This window comes from Equus asinus, chromosome 9 (genome assembly GCF_041296235.1).
Source record: "Equus asinus isolate D_3611 breed Donkey chromosome 9, EquAss-T2T_v2, whole genome shotgun sequence".
Lineage (NCBI taxonomy): Eukaryota > Metazoa > Chordata > Mammalia > Perissodactyla > Equidae > Equus > Equus asinus.
This window is the reverse complement of record NC_091798.1, coordinates 93,547,083-93,572,987: the sequence shown is the minus strand read 5'-3', so window position 1 is coordinate 93,572,987 and position 25,905 is coordinate 93,547,083. Positions and strand designations below refer to the sequence as shown.

Here is a 25,905-nt window from a genome sequence, read left to right as displayed (position 1 = left end):
TTTTAAGCTCCGAAGTAGTAATCTTTTGGCTCGGCGCCGAGGAATTCCAGAGTGCATTCTGCTGGTCACTCAGCGCATCACAAAATACCCTGTCTTGGTGGAAAGGATATTGCAGTACACAAAGGGTGAGTGATGACTTCTGGGACAAGCATTTGCCTCTTCAAAAGTTTTAAACATAGCTGAGGTGTCGTAAACAGTTATAAATGCTTGTGGCCTCTGAGTCATGGAGACTTTTCATTATGGAAAATCTGTTAAAGCCTTAGGATTTGGATCCATTTTGAAAAGTTCTCTCTTACAGCGCAGCTTGACCACCACTCAGAATTCCTCCAAGCAGCCCAAACCAAGCAGCCTCCTTCCTTCTTTGACCCTGGCTTTTCCTTCTGTATTTTCCCCGTCTCCAGACCTCCTTAAGGCTTGTTCTTCCTCATCTTCATGGTCCCTTCCCAGCACCTGAGGAAGTATGTTCGACTGATCCTATCACCACATGTCAGCTCTCCCAAGCAATGAATTATTAGGTTGAGAAGGATTTTTGAAGGAGCTATTTTTGACCCTGTCGATTCATCAAGTTCCAGGGAGTAACATCTGGGCACCCTTTAAGAAACTATTAATGTCATGGTTGTCTGCAGGCTCCTTGAGGGGTCTTGAAGGCGTGTGTCTGTCTGGTTCACAACTGGATCTTCAATGCCTCATGCAGAGGCTGGTACAAAATAGGCTATCAATGAATGAATACATATCAGTTCAAAATGAATAAATAAAAATGCCTGTTCCTCAAGTGAGCTTATTGATCTTGAGTAAATTATCCTTAGATTGGTAGTGTGCTACGTTAACAGGGGCTTGGGTCCAGAGTTGGGCAAACTTGCATTGCCATTGCTTATACTTGGCTCTGCTGCTCATTAGATGGGCAAGTTAATTAAATGAGCCTCAGTTTTCTCCACTACCAAATGAATAATAATCCTTACCTTATGGAATTGTGAGGATTAAATGAGATTGTCTCAGAAAGTACTGAGTGTAGAGCCTGCTATAAACAAGGTGCTCCATAGGTGGGAGCTGTTTTTATTATCTTTATTATGATCAATTGATTCGGAAATAATGAAAATGGTAATGAGATCTTAAACGCCCACTCTAAAAAAGTCAGCTTCTAACATCCTTTTTTGGAAGGGGTCTGGGTGAGTAGAAATGCATGATTAAGTCTTTCCGTTTTTTCAGTCACATTGGGAACTAAGTTCAGGCAGGAATAGTAGCGTCTATTCTTTGTGTCACATTTTTATTACTCCCTATAATTTAACATAGAAGAAAATACAAGCACAATATAAAGAGAAATACCTCAAAGACTAAAATCTGTCCGACTGTGTTAGCTTACCTAGTGGTACTCTGAGAATCACCCATGCCAAGGTCCTGGTAAAATAGATAGCACAGATTCCCTCCTCCTGAGCGTCAGAAATGAAAAGTAGGACCCATGGCTCCTCAGGCACAGCTGTCATGGTGGCTGAAGGGGCGCCACCTCCTTAGGTCAGACCTCACCAACTGTCAGCTCTCCCTCTCCCTGGCTTCCTGGAGCATTGCTTCTTGTGACTCTATTATGACGGTGCGTCTCAAACTTTGTTAGGTGCGCCCTTCACCTGGGGATCTTGTTTACATGCAGACTCCGAGTCAGGGGGCCTGAGGTGGAGCCCACGGTGAGACGCCCAGGCGAGGCCGATGCTGCTGCACTTTGAGGAGCAAGCTCTCGTGAGACAGGGGTTTGCCCCTGAGGAGCAGAAGACTTCGAGCCTTTTCTTGGTCTCACCCCGTCACCTTGTCCCTCACCTTTGATTTTCTCTACTATGCTCTTTGAAAAGAAGAACCTTTTTTGGAGGGGGTGCTGTTTGGTGTAGTAAAATAGTAAGGACTATTCCTAGGCGGTTTCTGACAAAATCCTCAAGTATCCGTGTGAGCATTTACGTTGAGACCTTTTGTTCTCGTTCCGCTCGACTGCTGTGTCTGCCGCTCCAGGTGCGAGGGGACCTCTTACTTCCTCTTCTCTCCTTCCAGCACCTTCTGACCTCCTCAAACTTTCCCTTTCAGTTCCATTCACCTCAGTAAACATCAACCAGGTATTTTTATCCTTAAATATAGACAATAGCTGAATTCAGTTTCATCTGGAGTTTCAGGAGGCTGTTCCAGAAACTCCTCCGGTTTTTTCTTCCGATAATCTAGAGATAAGAGCAGGTGGTCAGTGTTTGAAAGAGTAACACCTGGAGTCGATGATCACCTATTCTGTTGGCATGAGCAAGGCTGACTTACCCACTAGGCAGAGTGCCTTGGTCCCATTTTTTAGGTTGAAAAATATTTTAATATATCGTGTTAATATATTCATCTTTATGCTAATACAGCTGCAAAATATTTTGAATATTTTTATGGAGGAAAGGCTTCAGGAAGGCACGTGAGTCTGAGGCCCATTCCAGTGACCCTGCAGCTCTGGTTTATGAAAGGAGTCCGACTTGGGCCCCTGGCTTGCTTAAGTGCTGAGACAGTTGGAGTTGGGATTACTTGATTCCCTGTCTTTGGGAAGGTGAAAGGAAGGCCCACGTTAGTGTATGATGCATTCCCTGCTCTAGGGGGAAGGCCAGACCAGTCCCTGGAAATCAGCCATCTTATTTTCAGTATTTCAGCTGGAGCACATCTGATAAGTAAATTTTTTATGTTTAAGTATGTTAATGATATTTTTGGGAAGAGGGGTACAGAGTGATAATATAGTATTTGAATTATTTTTGGTGGGGAAGATTGGCCCTGAACTAACATCTGTTGCCAGTCTTCCTCTTTTTTTCCCTCCCCAAAGCCCCAGTACATAGTTGTATATCCTAGTTCTAAGTCCTAGTTCTTCTGTGTGGGATGCCGCCGCAGTGTGGCTTGAGGAGCGGTGTGTAGGTCTGTGCCTAGGACCTGAACCAGCAAACCCTGGGCCACCAAAGCAGAGTGTGCAAACTTAGCCTCTGGGCTGGCCCCTAGTATTTGAATTTAATCCAACATTTTTGTTATGGGATTTTTCCTATTTAGATGGTACATTTAACTGTATTTTTAAAAAAGTCTTCCTTAGCGCTTTGACTTATTGTATAGTGTTTTTCTTTCTTTTTCCTGTGCAGAAAGAACTGAAGAGCATAAAGACTTATGCAAAGCTCTTTGCTTAATTAAAGACATGATCGCAGCAGTGGATTTAAAAGTCAGCGAATATGAGAAAAACCAAAAATGGCTTGAGATCCTAAGTAAGATCGAAAACAAAACATACACGAAGCTCAAGAACGGCCACGTGTTTCGGAAGCAGGCGCTGCTGAGTGAGAAAAGGACCCTGCTCCACGACGGCCTCGTGTACTGGAAAACGGCCACGGGCCGCTTCAAAGGTACCATGCTTCTACAGACTGCTTTCTCCTCCTTTCACACACGTTACTCATTATCACAGGACAGATTTTCAAAAGAGAAATGGTTCAGAGATGCAGGCGCACACACAAAGCCCGGGTCGGTGGAGAGATTCCTGTAGGATCGAGTCGGGAATTTCAACAGGCAAATGTGACCGATGCTACAAATCTTTGGTGGGGGTTTGCTGCCTGAGCAAAAGCCTTCAGATGTATTTTGTGAATTTACAAGTTTGTGATGTTTGAATCAAAGGAACTAAGAATTCTGCTTGTTGTTGGCACAGAAGTATCATTCTGACAAAAGTGAGGTGGTACACCCAGAGTCTGCTGTGTGCCCAGACAGCCCTGGCTGTCAGACCATTGAAGGGAGAAGTGAACTCTGACTGTCGTCTTTGTTCCTGAGTAATACAATGCACAAATATACACGTTGACATTGGTGTAAACTCTTCCTCAGGGCTACCGTCTGATAACGGGCGTTAACTGGACTCTGGTAATCTGGCTAGAGTCTACAACAGTTCATTCAGATTCTTCAGGGCTGAGTCTGTAGTCATCGCCTTGCCTGGTGCAAGCGTTCTCAACCCTGGCCACACACAAGAATTGCCTCTGGAGCTTAAAAAATTACTGATGCTCAAGTCTCCTCCCAGAGATTCTGATTTTATTGGTCTGGGGATGAAGCCCGAGCATAGAGATGCTTAAACCTCCCAGGTGTGTGTGCAGCCAGGGTGAAGAACCACTGGTCCCCTCTCCTTGTTTTTAATACTTAATAACTTTCGTAGGTAATCAACGAGAGGAAGAGGTGGTTAAATTCTGGTTACTCAAGGTCATCACCCATTGGAAGATTATCTAGTTTTGGTGGTGGTTGCAACTAATGACTGAAATAAGATTTGTTGATCAGCAACTTGCAATGTTGCAACTAAACGATAACCACAATTAGGCTGTTAACTAGACTAAAATATTAACCCCAATCTGGAGATCCTCTTGCTCCGAGTCGTTTGTTCTTTATCTGTTTCCTAGAATCAGCAGTTTGGTAACTTGGTGTGAGAATGTTTGGCGGTAGTGTTCTCGTGAACAGTTTGTAAGGGAAGCACAGGGTCTCATGCTCTCTCAGGTCCAGATGGAACAGAATAGCATCATGCAAGATAGAAGCTGCCTTCTGACAGTTTTAATTAAGCATTTTTCCCCCTAATCGTAAGGGCTTCATTCTATTAGGACCTTCCTTTTTATTGGGTATTTTTCTTCTGTTTTGAAAGCTATAACATTAAATTTTGCTGGCAATTTAGCTTTACAGTTAGCAAACATGCACCCTTATTAGAGAAGCTGCATTTATGTATAAAATCTATCTTTGCCTATCATGATACAGGCATTTTTGTAAAAGTTTTATAGTTAGACTAAATCTTAGACTTCTAATTCTTAATACATTTATTTAGATGTCAAACATGAAATCGGAATATGTACTTTGAGCCGTGGCGTGCTTCATTAATCCTGGCAATGTTTTTTCTTTGAAGATATCCTCGCTCTCCTTCTCACTGACGTGCTGCTCTTTTTACAAGAAAAAGACCAGAAATACATCTTTGCAGCCGTTGTAAGTATATGGCCATGTGATGCATATTTTAAATGGTTTAATCCCACAACTCCTTACAAAATGCCCCAAATTCCTAGAGACATTAAATAGTAATTGGCAAGAATATGCCCCTGTTATATTCCCATTATTATTAGTGATTGCGGTGTTGGGTAACAAACATCTAACTGGGTTTTAACTAGGATGATAAGTGTTGAGTTATCACAGCCAGAACAGGTAGTCATCTGGTTCAGCAGTTTAACCAGCTGTGAAAATACGGAAGTACTTTGTTGTGGTTGGTGAATGTGGCCCTCTGCCGTCTGGCTCTCTGGATCTCTCCCTAGACTTCCTTCCCCCCGACTTTCCAGCAGCTCAGATGTTGATGCTGGGAACAGCAGGTCATTCTGGCGCCTGCTGTCTTTTCCCCTTGGACGGTGCCTGCTGCACCTGTTGCTAACCCCATTCGTGACTGTCAGGATGCTCCTTCTGCCAAATAGGAGAACACTATCCTGGTATCTAAAGTTTAAAGAAGATTCTTTCTTATTTCTACTCTAATGGCTACTAATTACTAAGGTTATTGATATAACACTTATCTTTATGGTATATTATTAATCTCATTGCCAGCACAGAGTTAGACTTAGACTAGCAGTAAAACTAGCATTTGATAACATTTTTTTACATAGCATCTTGTGGTCCAAAATGACTCACTTAAAGAAGGAAGACGTCATCAATTAACTCCTTGCCGGCATCATGGAACATCAGGCCCTGCTAGCAGAAAGAATCTAAGATGCAGTACCAATGTGGCCAGTCTCATGGTGGCTCTCTATACGCTAGGATTTGTCATCCATTGTCTGATAGGACGTTCAGGTACCATTAGCAGATATCAGTGCCAACTGGTTTTGGCAAATTCAAGCCTGATGAATTTCCTGTTTTGCTGTCCAGAGCAAACAAAGAAACGCCTGCGCGACGATGGGTTCTGGGGAGGAGGAGGCTGGGGCGGTGCCTCACCCGCCGTCTGTGCCCGTTACTTTGGCCTAGTCAGCTTCTTGCCCTGCTCAGCACATTGCCTCTCATCAGCAGAATGATGCCAGGTTGGATAAAGGTCAGAGACTTTCACAAAGCTACGCCAGAGGATAACGAGAGGACTTAAACGAGTCCCCGGGTCCCTGGTCCATTTGAACTGTATATACTGCAGATTTTGTGACAACCTGCTGGTGTGTCCAGCAACCTCTCTCTGCTGTTGTCTGGGATGCTCTGAAAGAAGACAGAGTAAAGTAAGTGGAAAAGCGGGACAATTTTGTTTGACCTGTGGGGTGCTGAGGGCCATGTTAGACGAGAAAACAAATTTATCCAACATCTTTATAGAAACAAAGATTTCTTCAAAACCAAAGACTTGGAGGAGAAGCAAATCCTGCTGCTCGGGTGGTATTACAGGCCGAATGACCTGCTGATGGGTCAAGAATTAGATATACCGTGAAGACAGCTATCTGGTTTTCTAGGACAACATAGCATGTGGATTCAGATCATGCTGTGATGCTCAACTTACAGTACGACTTGACAAATGGATCTGTCCCTCTCATCTGAGCTCTTGAAGAGTTACCTCTACCATAGACCACATTTACCGTTAAATGGGACATTAGGGATGCCATCCACCAAATGCCAGAATGAAGGCAGCCACAACCTAGCTCCTCTCGGTAGAGCGTGTTTGTCTACAGACCACAGGCAGATGATGCTGGTACAGTTTCCTGAAGATGTTAGCCTGACATGTAGCTACGTTTGTAAAAGCCAGCCAAGCCCTTGTTGATGTCAGCGAGCCAAAGGGAAAGCATTCTCCTCAAGTTCACCCTACTGTTCAATCATATGCTTTTTACTTCCATCGTATACATTTAGTTGACAAAGCCCATTTGTCATAAATACCTTATAGTTAAAGTCTTAAGGGAATTGTTGCATTAGCTAGAGGCTGGTATTCGTATTTTGGAAAGTTATCTGTACACTAATATCCACAGGGGAGATTCTGTGTCCCTTGTGCTATGAAAAAACTTCTTTGGGAAATGTTTAACTTTTCACCTGTTACAGACAACACGATGAATTTCTAAATGGCCAGGAGAATAAGCCAAAAGTAGCAAGAGGATGGAGTAGCTTCCCTCCAAGAGAATTTTGTTTGTTTTTGAAAAGGACTCCGCTAGAAATGGGAGTAGGACCCAAATCTACGAAATGAATAGGAAAAAGTAGATATGTTCACTAAATCCCGGAATACTGAGTCTAGGAGATCCTCTTGAGTATCAAAGAAGGTAATTTCAAAATGAATGAACTATAAAACAGACAAAGTAAACATGTAGATGCACAAGTACAAAAACTCAAAATGTGAAGCGACCTTAAGATCTTGTTATCACGGTGGAATCCTGAATGGACTCGCTCATAATGGAATCAGCCACTTTATGGAATCACAGATGGATATGGGGTAACAATGGGGCCAAAGGGAGCAGCTCCTTTTCCTCTTCCTCTGTGGCAGAGGCCATCAACTCCAATGCCTAGGGGGTTGGTCAGGAAATGTAAATAGGTTAATTGGCCCTGGCTTCGTATCGAGGAGCTGATAGAGTGGTATGAACTGTGGAGAACTGGCGAGTACGTGCCCCCTTGCAAAGAGGGCAGGGATCACTCAGCTATAGCCAGTGTTTTAAATGAGGATATGGGCCCAGCATTGCCAATCTTCTGCTTTTCCCAGAAATCTAGAGTTTTTTAAAAAAAGTGAAATCGTCTAGTTTTTAAATGTTGGCAACTATTCCAAAAAATCTGTTTGTTTTTTAAATCTTGTGGCACAAACAAAACATGTCTGCAGGCTGGGGTAGGTCCTTGCATCACTAGTTTTGACACCCGTCTCCAAAGCAGACGTGGAACCTACATTCCAGAGATGTGATTTGGATTCTTGTTCATCTCTAACATTCGTGTGTCATTTGAACACACGTGGCATGTCCCTTAAGCCTCCTGGGCTGATGGTGATTTAATTAATGCTGCTTTCTACCCACTTACCTACTTGTCACTTTTAAAACATCAGACCCCCATCACCTTCCCTCTGCCTGCAACGCTAACCAACTAGTTCAAATAATTCTGCTCTTGCGGACGTCATCAGCAGCCCACAGCTGCTCTTCCTCTGTATGTACAGAGGCCTTTTGCCTTGTAGCTGAGGACGCTAAAACTGCATTGAAGGAGGGAGAGCAGATAAAGCCTTGGATACTAGATCCCTAATTGAGGAAAGGATATGAACAGTGCCCAGGGGCCCTCCGAATTGGAGAGGGCAGTGTGCAAAAAGCTCTGCCACACAGCTGCGTTTGCTTCCACTGCAGAGACACAGCAAGGCCTTGGGTGGACCGGTGCTCTGTCCCCTCATGGTGTATATATGTGTTTTTTCTACTCGAAGAATGGGGTGAAGAGGTATTCTGGGTGCACCCTTGCATGCAACTTCAGACGTGGTAGAGCTGTGTGATGCTGGGAAAGCAGACAAGTCAGCACTGAGGAGTCAGCAGTTCTGGATGAAGGCGTCGCTCAGTCCGTGAGGGAGGAGCAAAGCCACATACTGCGACCGACTGCAAACAGTGGTGGAAGCCACAAACCAAGGAAGATTCTCCATGTTTACCCCTAGAACTGTTCTTCCAACAAGCATTCCTTTGGCTATTCTTTCAACTACAGCTTCCCACCCAAATTAGTATTATCAGTATCTTACTCTTTTTTGAATCCCCAGCGCTTAGGATGGGACATCGAAGGATGATGTTGGTAGAAGAGGTGATTTAACCATGGCTTGGATGACGAATTTTAGACTTTCCTCCTATTTCCCTCTGATGGAATTATGCCAAATCTAGTTCTCAGACATGTATTGAATGCCTACTCTATGCTAAGCACCATGCTGGGCATATGAAGATGAATTAGACCCGTTCCTGCCACCAGGCACTCGCTGGTTGACGGGCAGAAGAGGCATTTGCAGGCAGAACTGTAGATGTCGTGTTGCTGTGGTCTGCACTGTGATAGCAGAGCACATTGGTTGTGTGTGGGAATCTAAGGTCTGGCCTCCTCATTCTTACCTTTCGTTTTCACAGTCTGCCCCTTGGTACTCTAAATCCAATGGACTCTCTAGGCCGGCCATCCCTCTCAGTCTCTGTAATATTTGATACACTATTTCCTATCCCATGCCCTTCTAGAAAAATCCCTCTACCCTTGACTATGGCATTCTGATATTTTTTTCTTACCACTCTGATTGTTAGCTTTTTAAAAGTTGTCCTTTTAAACCACCGATTCTTAAAGACATTCTCCTGCATCCTCTATTTCCATCCTCTTTTCACCATACTCTTTCCATCGGAGAGCTTATTGGCTCCCACGGCTCTTTTGAAGAGGTTGAAGTGAAATAGGTTTGCCTAATGCTGTTGCTTTCCTTAGCTGATGTGTGTTGTGAGACCCTTCCTTTCGATAGGATGCAGCTTCATCTGCACATCCTCCTATTTTGCGTAGGATCAGAAGCCATCCGTTATTTCCCTTCAGAAGCTTATTGCTAGAGAAGTTGCTAATGAGGAGAGAGGAATGTTTCTGATCAGTGCTTCATCAGCTGGTCCTGAGATGTATGAAATTCATACCAATTCCAAGGAGGAACGAAATAACTGGATGAGACGGATCCAACAGGCAGTGGAAAGGTAACATCTCCTTCTGTCCATGAGCTCGGGAATGGACTTGTTCACTTGCGGGAAATATTCTAACATGTCTCCCCTTGCATGAAAACTTTGCCTCAGCCAGAATGGTCTGCTCCCCGCCCCCTGCACCCACCTGCGATAGCCCCTCACCTGCAGCTTTGTTCTCCGCACCTCCCTGCATGCAGTGCCCCACCTCCCCTCTGCCTGTGTGAATCTTGCCCATCTCTGGTGCAGCTCATGGCTCGCCTCCTTCATGAAGACCTCTTCAGTTCCAGCGGTCTCTTCCTTACCTGAAATTCTTTAACACCCGCTCTCTAAAGCATTTATTTGGTGCTTGTCATATCCTGCCTTGTAGCTATTCTCTTCTTTTATGTATATGTGTTTGTGTATTAGATTGGAAGCTCCTCGAGGGCAGGGACCATGTCTTATGTTTGTCTGAATAATTCTGAAGAATCATTCAATAAACGTTTTTGGGTTGGTGGATCCAAGTGCTCTAAGTCAATTTACTTCTCTTACTTGTACAAGGACAGCTTTTATAACTGGGGGTGTGAGGGTGAAGTGATCATTCTTAAGTTAGATCTTGAGTGATGTCATATAAAATTCCTCCACCTCCGCTGCACCTACCCAACCTGGCACCCGACCTCCATTCCCTCCAACCCTCTGCTCTTCCTGTATTAAGGATAGAAGTGCCCTAGTGTAGTAGAAAGCAAAAATTCTTTTAGCTGTGCCTAATGCTGGTATTGGTATTGTGGGGTGTGAGTGTGTGTGTACATGAGCATATATTTGTGTGTTGGAATATCTGAGTCATCCTACACTGCCGACTTTGAGAGCTATGTTATATTATGCAGGGTTCTTTATGTACTCCAGAAAACCAAATCGCTTGGCCGGGGGGCATGATGAATTCTCTTCATACTGAATTTTTCTCCTCTGAATGATTCTACTGCCAAGTCCCCATGTCTTTGCAATGAGCCTAAAGATAGTGGGATTTGGCTTCAGTTGTGTCTCTTGACTGTTGTCTTTTAAAGTTGCCCAGAGGAAGAAGGAGGAAGGGCAAGTGAATCTGATGAGGAGAAGCGGAAAGCTGAAGCACGAGTGGCCAGAATTCAGCAGTGTCAAGGTACGGCGCAGGCTCCCTGGCCGTGGTGTTCTCCCAGGAGGTCGGAAAGCGCAGGTGTCGTGAAAGGGAGGTGATGACTGGACAGCTGGTCTAATTCTGTGTACCAGAGGCCTGCGCTGACCACCTCCCCCCGCCAAAGAAGCACAAGCACTTGAAGTGCTCAAATAAGATGAGTCTCTCCCTCCTTCCTCCTTAGTGATTAAAATATGTGAAAAACATTCTGCACGTAACATCTATGAAACAGTGACCATGGGCGGTGTGGTGCAGACCGGCACTGGAGCCGCCGTCCAGTGGTTGAAGGTCCCAGTGCTGTCGGGCCATAGTCATGTGACTCAGCACGAGGACCCAATAACTCTGGTCCTCAGTTTCCAAATCTGCAAAGTAAGGAAATTAGGTTAGCTCAGTGATTCTCATCTCTGGCTGAGCATTAGAATCACTCAGGGAGGTCTTTAAAAATTCTGATGCCTGTGCCCCACCCTCCACCAGTTCACTCGGAATCGGGGTGGGGTACAGATGTCATTATTTTAAACTCTCCCGGGTGATTCTGCGGCAGAGAGCTCTGCAGACCCCTCGGTCAGATGCTGGTTAAGGCCCTTTAAGCTCTAAGAATCCTGGGACATGTCGACATCAGAGGAAAATGATCCAGGCGAGGGCGGTCACAGGAATTGGAGGTTTCGAAACCACGTCAGCCAGCGTGTCAGGGTAACAGAGGCTGGCCGTGGCCCTGGGAGGCTCCGGCCTCGGCCGTGTTTCCCTTGTGCTTTTCGTTCGTCACAGACTATGCCGCCTCAGTTTTCGTTCCTAAGCATAGTGTTTAGTCTTAAGGAAAGACAGCGTGGATAAACAAAGATTGGCTCTGCAAGTTTTTCTGGAATTAGGGGAAGGGGAAAGGAATCGGACATTTACTGAGTAGGATAAACTTACAGAAAAGACAATGGAAGCTCAGAGTGGTTGAGTCCTTTGCTGAGGCGGCAGTCACTGAGTGGAAGGTTAGGATTTGAACCTGGGTCTGTCACACCCAACAGCCTGCACTTGGCCCGTCAGACCGTGCTGCTTGCTGATTAGTAGCATTTTTATCTGAAAGTGTGGCTATTCATCTTAGTTGTATTCATGTGATAGCCTTCTCTGGTAAATCCTCTTTCATAGAGATCCTCAGCACCCAAGACCAGCAGATTTGCACGTATTTAGAGGAGAAGCTGAACATCTATGCTGAGCTTGGAGAGCTGAGTGGGTTTGAGGACGTGCACCTGGAGCCCCATCTCCTCATTAAACCCGACCCCGGGGAGCCTCCCCAGGCGGCCTCGCTGCTGGCAGCAGCCCTGAAAGAAGGTAAGATGCTTCCAAAAGGCTTTGATTCCACAAGCTCAGAAAACGTTTATTGAGCACCCCCTGCATGCCACGCACTGTGGTCTCGGTGCTGAGGACACAGCAGAATAAGACAGATCCTGACTCTCCTGGAATTTGCATTCCAGAAACAGCAAAAGATAAGGAAATAAATACATCAGGTGTGTCGGGCATTATGAAGGAAAGTGAGCGGATGAGGGGGCAGTGGTGGAGTTGAGAGGCCCTGTTTTAGATAGGGTGGCCAGGGAAGGCCTCTTTGATGTGGTGGTATGTAAGCACACGTGATAAAAGTGTGCAAGCCAAGTAGATATCTCGGAAAAGCATGTTCCAGACAGAGGGAATAGCAGGTGCAAAGGGCCTGAGGCAGGTGAGTGCCAGGTTTGTTTGAGGAACAGCAAGGAGGACGGTGCAGGTGGAGTGAAGTGAGGGGCGGTGAGTGGCAGGAGATGAGTCTGGTTCACGAGGACTCAGGTAATGAGGGTGAGGTAAGGACTTTGAATGTTCTTCCAAGTGGGTCGAGAGGCTTTACAGAGTTTTGAGTAGAGGAGTGACTTGATTTGTGTTTTAAAAGGAGCCCTCAACTACTGTGCGGAGAATAGCAAAGTCTAGGAATAACCCTGGGAGCTGGTGGCTGGGGAGGCTGGAGGACAGGGTCACTGAAGGTGAGAAGGTCAGGGGACAGAGGCCAGGGTGTTGGGAGGTCTGTGTTCATAGGATTGGAGTCACTGAGAACTTTGACAGCAGTAGCACTGGGGAGGGGAGAACTGACTTTGTCAAGGGGTCTGTAGCCAATGGCAACCAGGAGGGGCAGCAAGTGCCATAACCTGATGGCACGGACTTCAGGGGAAGAAGGGATTTAAGGGGGGGAATGGGGCTAACGGTCTGGAAGTGACCACAGGGACAGAGGGTTTAGGAGATACTAGCCACCCCCTGAGAGTGTGGTGGGGAATGCTGTGGATCAGAAAGAGGGTGGGTAGATTATAGACCACGCATGAAAGGCGTCCCACCACCTGTTTCTGTACACATAGGTTTATTGGAACCCAGCCACACCCATCCGTTTGCATATCAGTGATATCTCTGGCTGCTTTCCTGCTGCAGTGGCACAGATGGATAGCTGCAACAGTGAGTGGGCTTGTGGCCCACAAAGCCTAAACTATGTCCTCTCTGGTCCTTTGCAGAAAAAGTTTGCCGGGCTCTGGCTTAGCATTTCAGAACATTAGCTCTGGAGGAGAATTTGGGAATCGTGGAATCTCTCATCTTTATTTCACAGTCGAGGAAACTGAGGTCTTAAGAGGTTGTCTGAAGTGGGGTCCACTGATGGATTCATCCACGCGTTCATCAGATATTGAGCATCAACCGTGTGCTGCTGTGGGTGCTAAGGAGGCAGTAATGCTTTCATGAAGTCTTCCAATGGGGAAGATGGACGGTACACAAGGAGGCAAGAGCATCTCAGAAGTCACAAGAAAATAAGATAATGGGTTTGGGATGAGGTGAAGGCTTTGCTTCAGAGAGGCCAGGGAAGACCTCTATGAGGAGATTATGTTTTGCAATGAGAACTGAAAGATAGAAGCAGCCAGGTGTTTGGAGCTCTGAGGGGGACCATTCCTGGGCAGGGAGAAAGTGCGTGCAGAGCCCCCGCATCTGGAATGAGCTTGGTGTGTCCAAGGAGAGAAGGAAGACGACGCTGGCAGGAGTCAGGCGAGATGGCCACGGGGTGGATAGGGGCCGGGTCTTTATAGGCCGTGGTTAAGAAAAAAAAATTTTTTTTCCCAAAACTGATGGAAAGTGATGGAAGCTTTTAATCATGGGTGTGGCATAATCTTATTTCCATCTTGAAAAAAATGTTGGCTGCTGAATGAGGAACAGATGCAAGGAGACCAGTTTGCCTGGAGACTGTTAGGAAGCCATCACAGAAGCTGAGGGGAGATGTTGGAGCCTTGGCCTAGACCAGGACTGTGCGCAGAGGCAGGAGAGAGAAGTGGACAGATGCAAGACGTATTTTAGAAATAAAGCTCCAAGGACTTTCAAACAGGTCGACAAGAACGGGTGACCCTCTCATTATCCTTGATGACCTCTTTATTGAATAAGTCACCCACTCTCAATTTTAGCTGGTGGCTTTCACTTTCTCCCCCACCAAAACTGTCACTGGAGCCCTGTTTTGGTCCATCTGCTTGGATTCCTCTGGGCTTCCATGTGGTGGGGGAGCTGGGGCGCAGCAGTGGACCCAGCCACTCAAGAGAATTCAGGGCAGTTGAAGTACTGCCCGATCTGCAGGCGAGATGATCCAGCCCCACCATTGATTGACAACACATCGCTGCAGAGACAGCAGGAATTCTTATCAGAGTGAGGGACTTATCTTTGGGGGGAAAGACCGTTCATTTACGCACCTTGAATCATCTGCCTGCCGAGGTCTTTGTTCTACTGCACTGCTTTTCTTCACTCCTCTCTCCTCTTCTGTCTCGGCCTCTTGAACTCCATCTGCTCAAGGTCCTGCTCAGGTTTCATCTCCTTTAAGCAAGTTTTCCTAATCCTGCTGGCTCTGCTGTGCTACTGGATGCCTGGATGATGGAACTTGGTACTGATCGCATGCTATCTAGTGGCGTGGTTAGTTGTGTCTCTTTCCTTCTCCAAGCTGCAACTCTCCTTATTAGTTATCAAATGCCCACTGGTCATTAGGGCTCAGCGGGTGCTCAGTGAGTGTTGACTGAATTGAATCATTGGACAGAGGGGTTTAGAAATATTTGTAAGGTCCTCAAAATTATACTATTCCACATGCTAGTTGAAAACCTTTTATTGTAAATAAAAACTTCGCTTTCTTGATGTAATGTTTCCCAATCTCACCAGATCCTATGAGTAGCCTTTGGTGCCTCTTTAAAATGCGAATCCTTTGTTTTCTTTCCTGGAGAATCTGAACCAGTAGATCTACGGTGAGGACTGCGAGTCTGTATTTTTTTTTTTAATACATATATGCCCCTTTACTTCTTTTGCCCTTCCCCCCCATAAGAGTCGGTATGTTGTGTTTTCATTTTCATTTGTCTCCAGGTATTTTTTTATTTCTCCTTTGATTTCTTCATTGGTTGTTCAGTAGCATGTTGTTTAGTCTCCACATATTTGTGTCTTTCCTAGGTTTTTTCTTGTGATTGAGTTCTAGTTTCATAGCATTTGTGGTTGGAAAAGATGCTTCTTGATATGATTTCAATCTTCTTAAATTTATTGAGGCTTGCCTTGTTTTCAAACATATGGTCTACCTTGAGAATGCTCCATGTGCACTTTAGGAGAATGTGTATTCTGCTGTTTCTGGATGGAATGTTCTGTGCATATCTATTAAGTTCACCTGATCTAGTGTTTCATTTAATACCACTACTTCCTTGTTGATTTTCTGTCTGGATGATCTGTCCATTGATGTAAGTGGGGTGTTGAGGTCCCCTATTATTGTTGTGTTGTTGTTAATATCTCCCTTTAGGTCTGTTAATAGTTGCTTTATGTGCTTTCGTGCCCCTGTGTTAGGTGCATATATATTCATAAGTGTTATGTCCTCTTGGTGGGATGTCCTTTTTATCATTATATACTGCCCCTCTTTGTTTCTCATTGTCTTTTTTATCTTGAAGTCTACTTTGTCTTATATAAATATGGCAATACCTGCTTTCTTTTGTTTGCTGTTAGCTTGGAGTATCATCTTCCATCTCTTCACTCTGAGCCTGTGTTTGTCTTTAGAGCTGAGGTGTGTTTCCTGGAGGCAGCATACTGTTGGGTCTTATTTTCTAATCCATCCAGCCACTGTGTGTCTTTCAATTGAGGAGTTCAATCTATTTACATTTAGAGTGATTATTGACAAATGAGGGCTTAATACTGGCATTTTATTTCTTGTTTTCTGGTTGTTCTATTTCCATTGTTTCTCTTCCCTTGTATTTCTGACTACCATTTCAGTTTGTTGGTTTTCTGTGATGGTCTTCTCTTTATTAATGAATTGTGGCTCTGCTCTGATTTTTCTTTTTTACTGGTTACAATGAGGTTTGGATACAAGATCTTGTAGATGAGACAGTCCATTTTCCGATAGCCTCTTATCTCCATTAGCCTAAGCAGGTTCCATTCCTTTCCCCTTCTTCTTCTGAGTTATTGTCACAAGTTATTCTGTTTTGTGAGTTTGTGACTAAATTGAAGTGTTTACAGTTATTTTTTATGCATTTCTTCCCTTTATCTTTTATGTTATAATTGTTTGCTGACCTGTTCTGATAGAGAGCTGCAGTTTTCTAATTTTGTCTGTCTGTCTATCTCCTTGGTGAAAGCTTTGTAAACCTTTGCCTTTTTCTTTCAGGTAAGAGGGTATCCTTCAGCATTTCTTGGGGGGAGGGGCAGGCGTCTAGTGGCGATGAACTCCCTCAGCTTTTGTTTATCTGGGAAAGCTTTTATTTCTCCATTGTATCTGAAGGATCCTTTTGCTGGATAGAGAATTCTTGGCTGAAAGTTTTTGTTTTTCAGTATTGTGAATATATCATTCCATTCTCTCCTAGCCTGTAAGGTTTCTGCTGAGAAATCCACTGAAAGCCTGATAGAGGCTCCTTTGTAGATTATTTTCTTCTGCCTTACTGCTCTTAATATTTTTTCTTTATCATTGACTTTTGCCAGTTTTACTATTATATGCCTTGGAGAAGGTCTTTTTGCATTGAAGTAATTAGGAGTTCTATTGTCTTCATGTAGTTGTAAGTCCAGTTCCTTTCCCAGGTTTGGGAAGTTCTCATCTATTATTTCTTTGAGCAGGCTCTCTGCTCCCTTCTACCTCTCTTCTCCCTCTGGAATACTCATAATCCTTATGTTGCTTTTCCTAATTGAGTCAGATATTTCTTGAAGAATTTCTTCATTTTAAAAAAAATCTTAGTTCTTTCTCCTCCCCCACCTGAGGCATTTCTATAGTCCTATCCTGTAAATCACTAATTCTGTCCTCCATAAAGTCAGCTCTGTTTTTTTTATGGTTTCTAGATTATTTTCTGCCTCATTAATTGTGTTCTTCATATCCAGAATTTGTTTGAGGTTTTTTTTTTCAGCACTTCTGTCTCTTTGGTGAAATGTTCCTTCTGCTCATTAATTTTATTCCTGAGCTCATTGAACTGTCTGCGTTTTCCTGTCATTTGTTGAGTTTCTTTATGACAACTGTTTTGAATTCTGTCATTTAGCTTGTAAATTTCTGTGCGTTCAGGCTTGGTTTCTGGAGAGTTGTCATTTTCCTTCTGCTCTGAAGTGTTACTGTAGTTCTTCATGGTGTTGTGACCCTTTGCTGGCACTTTTGTGGATCAGGTCACAGATTCCACCTGCCACATCTGGGGAGGGGAGCAGGAGCTGTGTTTTCTGATCCCGCCCCATCTGCTGGGAGTTGTGTCAGTAGGGCTGTTCTGCATTTGTGCGGCCTAGCCACAGTTGCTTGGGGGGTCATGCATGCATGCACAAGTGGGTCCTCTGTGCTCCACGACAGGATGCTCTTGTGCTGGTGGGGCCACTGTGCTTGGCAGGGGCCTGGCTGAGCTGCTGTGCTAGGTGGGAGGGGAGAGGCACTTTCTTTCCCACACAGACTGACTCTGTGCTTGCAGGTGGCTTAGCTGAGCCATTGCACTTGGTGGGCAGGGCTCCCTCTTTGGGACTGAGCTGCCATCACTTGGTAAGGAGTGTTCCCACAGGCGGGGCCACCATGACAGGGTGGGCTCTTCTGCTGGCCAGGTCACCACTCCAAAAGCATCTGGGCGCAGGCCAGGCTGCCCCTCCCTCCTCCTACAGTTGTGCCAGCCTCTATGTAAGGACCCGTGACCTGGATTGCTGCTCCCAGGGAGGGGGAGGGGTCCACTCACCTGGTTCTGCTGCTCCCCAGGCATGTAGTCCACCCGCCTTCAGATGTATGGCTGCGAGGGTCTGCCAGGCATCCTGTTGTGCTGTGCAGGGAATCCTCTGCTGGTTGATACATGTCCATTTAGTTGTAACTTAGAGGGGAGAGACAAAGGGAACACCTCACTCTGCCATGATGGTGATGTCACTCCCGGGAATCTGTATTTTTTAAGGCACATTTGGGAAAATACTCTTTTGAAGAATAGCTAGTATTTTCTGAATAGCAAGTTTTAAAATCCTAAGGCTGGATATCATATTTAAATTAGTTGAATTACCAGGGAGCTTGTCAGCCAACTAATGTACTAATAGTTGCATTTGAGATTTTTATACAATGAGTTTGTTTTTTTATTGAATTCTCTATCATAAAATGATGCTAAAAGTATTGGTCTAGATTGCAGGTTGGCAAACTTTTCCTGTAAAAGGTGGGATGGTAAATACTTTAGGCTTTGCAGGCCACATACAGTCTCTGTGTGCGTGTGTACGTGCGTATTTTAACAACCCTTTAAAAATGTGAAACCATTTTTAGCTCCTAGGCCATATAAAAACAGACTCAGGTCAAATACAGTTTGCCAACTTCTGGTCTAGATTAGACTGTATATATGTTTGTTTTTTAATTTACCTTTGTTTTCTTCTTAGCTGAGAGCCTACAAGTTGCAGTGAAGGCCTCGCAGATGGGCGATGCATGTCCATCATCTGAGGAAGGTTGTGGAGAAGCTGCCTTGACGGATTCGCTCAGTTCTCAGGACGTGCCAGGATTGCCTACTGCTTGTAAGTGAAGTTACAGGCCTTTGCAGTGAGCCTGAACACAAGCCTTGGAGCATGTAGTGGTTCCAGGAGGTGACGGCAACAGCTCTGTCCCTATTTGGAGGGGACTTAGTCTTTTTTTTTAAATTAGAAAAAACTTGAGCATAAACATGCTAGCCTACTTTCCAAGTGGCGTCCCAAGGTGAAGGACTTAAGCAAGAGTTGGTGGGTTACACTGCCCTGTTACCAGCCTGGCTCTGCACCTTCCCCTGCCCTGCCTCGTTTTTGATAGGACTTAATGAATATAGTTTGGAAAAAACTTCTGGGGCTGGCCTCGTGGCCTCGTGGTTAAGTTCGTGCACTCCGCTTCGTCAGCCCAGGGTTTCACTGGTTCGGATCCTGGGCGCAGACATGGCACCTCTCGTCAGGCCACGGGGAGGTGGCGTCCCACATGCCACAACTAGGAGGACCCACAACTAAAAAAAATATACAACTATATACTGGGGGGATTTGGGGAGAAAAAAGCAGGGGAAAAGAAAGATTGGCAACAGTTGTTAGCTCAGGTGCCAATCTTTAAAAAAACAAAAAAAAAAACTAAACTTTTTTGGTTTTCTGATAAAGGATCCCTGCAGCTCATTAGAGAATAAGGCCTTTATTTCATCTCATCTCTTAATGTGTCCACAGGGGAATATAACTCAGAGAACCAGAATCCCATATACATATGTTCACACACGTGTTGGTGCTTAAATGCAGAAGTGCCAAGAGACTCTTGGTTGATGTCGTCATACACATTAGTTTGGGACAGAATACATTTATTAAAACACTGTTTCAATATTTTAAATTACAAAAAAATAGAATGTAGAGAATTGATTTAGGTAATTTCTCGGAGCCTAATTATATGGTTATATGTATAGTTGTAAGCTAAATATTTAATTCTCTAAAAGTCTCTGAGATAAGAGCATAAAGAATATATTTTTCGTTATGTTCAGGTGTTAAAAACCTCACTTCCACTTATATTGTCTTAGTATTTCTTTGACAACATCCCTTGGTTAATTAACATATATGGAAGCAGAACAGTTTTAAATGCTATACTTTTTTTTTTTTTTTACCAATACCAATAATTACATTCCCCTCTCAAGTTCTGCTTTATCTAATCCTGGTTTCTATTTCAGAATGTGCACATATGCTTTTCATTTCAACACAGCTCACATTCGTCAGGGGAGTTTTACTGCCCCGGGTATTTCCTTGTTAAAGAAGAACCTCATTATGCCATTGAGGAAGTTCTGTCTAAAAATACACCAGGGGTCTGCTGCTCTCAGCCCACCCCGGGGACAGCTGGACAGCTCCACTCGCTGCTGCAGCTGCTCAGGGCTCGTGCCGCACCTTCCCTCCCTCAGACCAGGCGAGGACGGTTCTCGCTGTCTGTGTCCACATCTCCCGTGACTTGGGAGAGTTCACAGGGCACACCCATGATGTCTGCAGAACCATTGGGAGGCCATTTACAGTGCCTGATATCCGGATTCATGTAGAGGAGGAGCAGGGCCAGGTCGGCAGGGTCCTGTCCCCGAAGACCCATTCAGTTCCGGGCTGCATCGCGACACGGGGCCACAAGGGTTTGATTCTCTTTATGAAGCTGGCGAGGGCACAGTACTCTTCCTACGTGAGGGTCAGTAACTGAATGGGCCCATTCTGTGTTTGGCTTTGAGGCCTGTTCCTTCTGAGTCAGACCCATGTCTGTCTGAGGCTATAGACTAAGCAAGCCCTCTATTTTAGTCCTCAGTATATTCAATCAGGTGGATGAGTGTTTGCTACTCCCTATAAAAGTCTGGAGACCCTCTCATCCACTCTAAACTTGAATACGGGAACAGAGGGCCTGATCTCGTCTCATTCTTCTGCCTTCGTTTGGCTCACCATCAGCTTCTTTCCCCACTTGATGCTCCTCATTTCTAAGAGGGACTGAGAGAGACAGAATGGCTAATTCTTTGGTAATGCCTTTGGCATCTCTCTAAGAGTTAAGAATAATATCCAAGAGTAAAACCATTTTTTGGCTGACAGAAGAATCTCTATAAAATGTCCCTTCACTGTAAGCATTGACTCGCTTGGGCAAAATGAACTTAATTTTTAGCTGATGTAATTTGAAGCAGTTTCTGCTTAAACAAAAACTGCTTTGTAGTGGAAGAAGCCTTTGGAGTCCCAGAGGACTCTCATTTAAAGATGGCGCTGGGAAAAAACTTTACAGACAGTGTCGCAAAGTGAATATCTATTTCATGAGGATCTGGTTGGGTGTGATTCCAGTGAAATTCTGGGTGTGAAAGGGCTTTGCAAAGTATACTTTCAGTCCATATAAGATAAGCATAGTATAAGTTTTAACTAAGTTCACATGGGTAAAAAAAGAAACTCCCACCAACAGAGATTTAATGGCTGGAGTGAAATCTGTATTTGGTAGTTAAAAATATTTCTGGACTAGAAATATTTCTGTGTTTTCGTAGGTTAAATATACAGTATTTACAGTATTTGTGAATTTAGAACATAAGCAAGAATCAAAGAAAAAAGCACACCTGGAAATTGTTTTAAAAAACCCAAAAAAACAAAGTGACTTGGAGACAAGGAGGGTGCCTCCATCTGTGTGACTGCAGCTTCATGCGGCGTTAACTCAGGAAGATGTTCCCTCTTGTCACTGGGCTCCTCCTTCCTCCCGGACCTTGTATGGTCTGTGGCTCTTGCGCCAGCCCCGAGGGAGCCTTTCACAGGCCTCTCTCCTTAGAGCTGGGCCTGCCCGTCCTCGCGTCTCCTGCAGGGCCTGTTCCCAGCCGCACCCTCCCCAGGTGTTTTCTTCTATTAACTGAAAGTGAGGTGTAGAATCCACCTTTTCGGTACCACTCCCGTCACGTGAACCTCTCCATACACAGAAAGAAAAATAAAAAGACGGGCGGTAACTGATTCCGTGCATCAGTTGGGTACCCATTAGTGTGGAAGCTCCCTGAGGGCAGGGGCTGTGCGTGGCTCTGCCCTCTTTCTGCACATTGCATGAGAGTATTCGATACGTGTGATTTTGTGATGGTTCTTATTTGGAAAAGTGTCAACTGTGTACAAAAGAACCCAGACCTGGCTACTGTTTGATGATGTCCTTTTTGTTTCTGTCTCGATGGTGCGCTTCCAGCACTAGTCACAGAAGGGACAGGAGGAAGAGGCTGCTGGGATGTGGATCCCGGGACCCAGGGTGTGGGAACCGACTTGGCGGTCTCTGATGCAGGGGAGAAGGTATTGTGAACTGACTTGTTAGTAAATGGCGCCAGTCACTGTGTGTAACAAAATAACCCCAGATCTTGGTCTGTCCAGTGAGTCATGTAAAAGTGTTTTCTGAATTGTCCTCAATTTCAATATTCATATTTAAACTTTCCAACTTACTTCTTCTTTAACTGTTCCTGCTCTTCCTATATCGTGTGGGTGTAAACAAAGAAATAATTGAAAAGTGATTAAAAAGATTGAAAACTCGAACGTTGACTGGTGTGTCTGCGCTCTTCCGTCTGGCCTCTCTTTCACTGTCCACGCTGCAAACCTCTGGCTTTTCACCCATAACATCTGGCAGCTCTTGGCTGACAGGTGGTCCCGGCATCGGGGCCCTTATGCAGCCAGGTGGCACTAAAGTGGCAGAAATAATTTTGACTCTGGAATATTCTTGCTTCTTTCGCTTTCTCTTACCTTCCTCTCCTTTCAGATTGCTTTCTGTCACCACCCAAACTGTCACCTACATTTTTGTGATAGACTTTTAATCAACCTGACCAACTTTTGCTTGGGGCACAGTGTTCAAAATGCCTCTTCTCTTTCGAGGTATGATACACATAGTTACAACGCTGTCTTTTAAAAATTAAATGTGTGAAGCTTCCTGTTCAAATGAAACCAGGCTGTCAGAGAAGAAATGAGGATGTGATTCTGAGAGGTGGTGAGGGGGCCTCCCCACGATTGTCTGGGGCTCAAGAGTTTAGTTTTATCTAAAATCGGAGTAGGTTTGTTACCAGAGGCCAGTATGTGTTAATGTGGAAAAATGACACATCAGGTCTTTATGTATGTAACATTTGACATACATTTTGTATATATTACATACGACTGAGAAACCAAATCCAAAAATTTTTTTTAAATCCATAGAAAAGATGGCTGTGATTTAATGTTTTTCTTTTTTAAACTTCATAGGCCAAAATGAAACTAGGAATGAAACATTTTGCTCCACTTATCCCGACTGTAAGCTTCCTAACTTCTTCCTTAAACGCTCCTGCTCTCCACCCCTTCCAGTGGAGACTTCGCTCATAAATTTGTGGCTTCCCACTGCTTTTATATTATGAGAGGGAAGTAGGGAGGGAGGGTCAGTTAGTGACAGTTTCTCTTGGGTGGAAAGCTGTGGTGGCTCCCGCCCTGCAGGCTTTCCCTCCGTGACTCAGTCACAGGTAAGTGCCACTGAGTGTCTGGGGTCCTGCAGGTGAGCCCCCCTGGAGAATTGTGCCACTAATGAGGCATTTGGAGAAACTGCATGAACTGATGTATGGGGTAGGATCACTCAAAATCACACTTTTGAAAAGTGTATAATGGATATTTTTAAATTAGCTTTCTTAATAAGGTAAGATTTTAAAAAACGTTTCTAAAAAAATTAATTTGTAACCCAAACGGCAAAATACTGTGTGTAAATCACCAACTGCAGCTGTGCACTGTCACCACAAGGTGGCAGACCAACTCCGTTAAAAAAAAATGAGGTTAACAATTTCTGTCTTGCATCTAACCTAGTGGTTCTTGGGAATAAGTAACCGCGTGTAGCATAATCTGACTCATTTCCATGTTCCTAATTTTTATAGAATGTAGAAATTCTATACCATATGATCTTCTTACAAAAGCAGTGGAGTGTGGAGCAAAGTCAGAACCAGAAGAGCAGAGAGAGCTCCACAGCTGGCTACAGAATGTGCGTCTGAGCCACACTCTCTTCCAGAGGGTCAGGCACTGGATCTGATGCCTCTAAACTTCGTCTCCTTTTCCATCCTTGTCCTTGCCCTGTGAGAGGTGCTGCTTGGTGATGAAATCTCTCATAGGCGGGCAGGGGGAGAGGGGGCGGGAGGAAGAGCTGGGGCTGTCACATCCTGGCATCAACAGCCTGAACTGACTGAATTTAACAACAAGCCCAAAGTTACCTGGTAACATGACCACAGCTGACTGTTCCTCGTGGTTTCAACTTAAAGCGGCCCAGACAAGAGCCAGCGGTACAGGGGAGCCTGTGGGCTCCTGGAGGTCAAGGAGTCGGATGACCTCCTGTAGTGTAAGGAGTGGAGTGCACGCTGGGTGCTCAATATTTGTAGAATGGAGGGGGAGCATCCATTTCATGCCAGGCGTCCTTCTTAGGCTTGCATATGGCATCGACCACACACGTGAAATCCTGCTACCCACTGGCTGACATCCTAGTGGGAGAAGACAGACAATAAATGAAGAACAAATGGTCAATTCAGTTCTGGAAACTGGAAACCCTCACTACCCACTTGTGCCTGTAATGTGTGTGGTAGAGAGACCCCATCCCCCAGGAGCAGACGGCCTTATGCAGCCTCGTTCATGGCCTCTGCTGATGGTGCTTCTACTAAGGCAGCCACAGACGGCTCCAGTGAGCTCTGAGAGCTGCGATCTGGAGCGGCCAGCTAAATGTTCCCCTTGCGGCCGTCTCTGGGTCTGGTTTCTTCTCCCAGCCACTGGCTGTTTTGGCTTTGTGAATCTCAAACATGGAGATAGGGAGCTCGAGGCCAAGCATGATGTTCTCTAGCATCCAAATGTGGCCTCCAGGATTCAGACAGCCAGCCTGGCCCGAGACGACTGCAGCCTGGGCACAAAGAGTTTACAGTGTGGTTTGCGCAAGGTAAACACGTCACTTGTGGAGAGTCAGCCGCGCTTCCTTACCCCATCCCTTGTTGTTTTAAGGGACCATTAGGTGAAAGGTTGCCATGCATCTCAAATACTGAGTTTGCACTGGGTGGGAGGGGGTGCTCTTATCAAGTGATTGCTTGATTGTACAGGCTTTGATTTCCGGAGGGGACAGTCACCCTGGAAGAGCTGAGAGAGAGTGCAGTGTTTTACCCAAGGTCACACATTTTGGAACACTACAGTGTAGCTTTCCAAAGTAGCGTGATTATTCATTTTCTTATGTTTTTATGTATTTTAGGTGGAATATAGAAGTTTTCCAGGTTCTTCACAGTCGGAGGTGAGTTCTGCACACTTAAATATATCGTCATCCTCTATGTGAGGATTATGAATGCTTTTGCAAGACTTTGACGCTTAGGATCTTGTTTTTCAGATTATACAAGCGATACAGAATCTAACCCGTCTCTTGTACAGCCTTCAGGTAACTGTGCTGCTCTAAATTTTGACCTCGTGAATGTTTCTCTTAATGCAATTCGCTTTATTTGATGACTCCCAGACCTTAAAACTGAGAGCCTTTGAGAGGTAGTGAATGATCTTAAAGCGATGCCAGCCCCCCAGGCCTTGCTCAGCTTGACGCGTTGAACTTGCCCCTGGTTTTGTGATCACAGGGCGACACCACTGCTTTTTACACCATTCTTCTCTGAAACCATAAAACAGTTCATATCTTTAAAAAATATTGATGAATATGATCTGGCTTGAAGTTTACAGTGAAACTCTTAGGTGAGTGTAGCATGACTTCACATTTTCTGGTGAAAACTTAAATTCACACCTAAACTTTTCACTTCCACATGTGGCCTTAGGCCTTGGGAGCAGTTAAACAATTCATATGCTCCTTCGTTCCTGGGTTTGTTCATCCACCTGATGTCTGTTGCCTGCCCTCTCCGTGCAGGGCGCTGTGCTAAGGCCTGAGCACACACAGGCAAACGGCCCACAGAGCCCACAATAGGCGGCTCACTGTCTTCCAAAGGAAGACAGGCAGAAATCGAGCTTGCCTGTGGGATTATAGGGTTGGATGATCCCTTAGGCCATGCACAAGAAAGGCCGAATATATCCAATTGCTTAATTTATGGATTAAAAAATATTTTAAAATGGTATACAAGCAATGTTTATATGGTAAACACATTGTAGAAAAATTTGAAAATGCAAGTAAATAAAACAATTTGTGAGTCCACAGAGAGAATGACTGTTGTTGTGCTGGAGTGTACCCTCCAGCGTTTACATCTGTTTTGTATGTGCTCTCGCAACACGTGCCATTCGGTA

At 44.8% G+C, this 25,905-nt stretch overlaps 1 protein-coding gene across 9 annotated transcripts in view; it reads left to right on the top strand.

Annotated features, from left to right (window-relative positions):
- The window catches only part of ARHGEF28 (Rho guanine nucleotide exchange factor 28), a 273,307-nt gene that overhangs the window by 214,599 nt on the left and 32,803 nt on the right, over window positions 1–25,905 (top strand). For 8 of the 9 annotated variants that reach the window (XM_070517954.1, XM_070517955.1, XM_070517951.1 and 5 more), the window contains 10 exons: window positions 8–125; window positions 3,123–3,377; window positions 4,895–4,971; window positions 9,448–9,626; window positions 10,649–10,740; window positions 11,887–12,069; window positions 18,592–18,723; window positions 21,860–21,960; window positions 24,887–24,925; window positions 25,019–25,066. In XM_070517954.1, the coding sequence (XP_070374055.1) occupies window positions 8–125; window positions 3,123–3,377; window positions 4,895–4,971; window positions 9,448–9,626; window positions 10,649–10,740; window positions 11,887–12,069; window positions 18,592–18,723; window positions 21,860–21,960; window positions 24,887–24,925; window positions 25,019–25,066 (1,224 nt within the window). Of the gene's footprint in view, window positions 1–7; window positions 126–3,122; window positions 3,378–4,894; window positions 4,972–9,447; window positions 9,627–10,648; window positions 10,741–11,886; window positions 12,070–18,591; window positions 18,726–21,849; window positions 21,961–24,886; window positions 24,926–25,018; window positions 25,067–25,905 lie in introns of all 9 variants that reach the window. The other variant, XM_070517956.1, reaches the window with a different exon arrangement.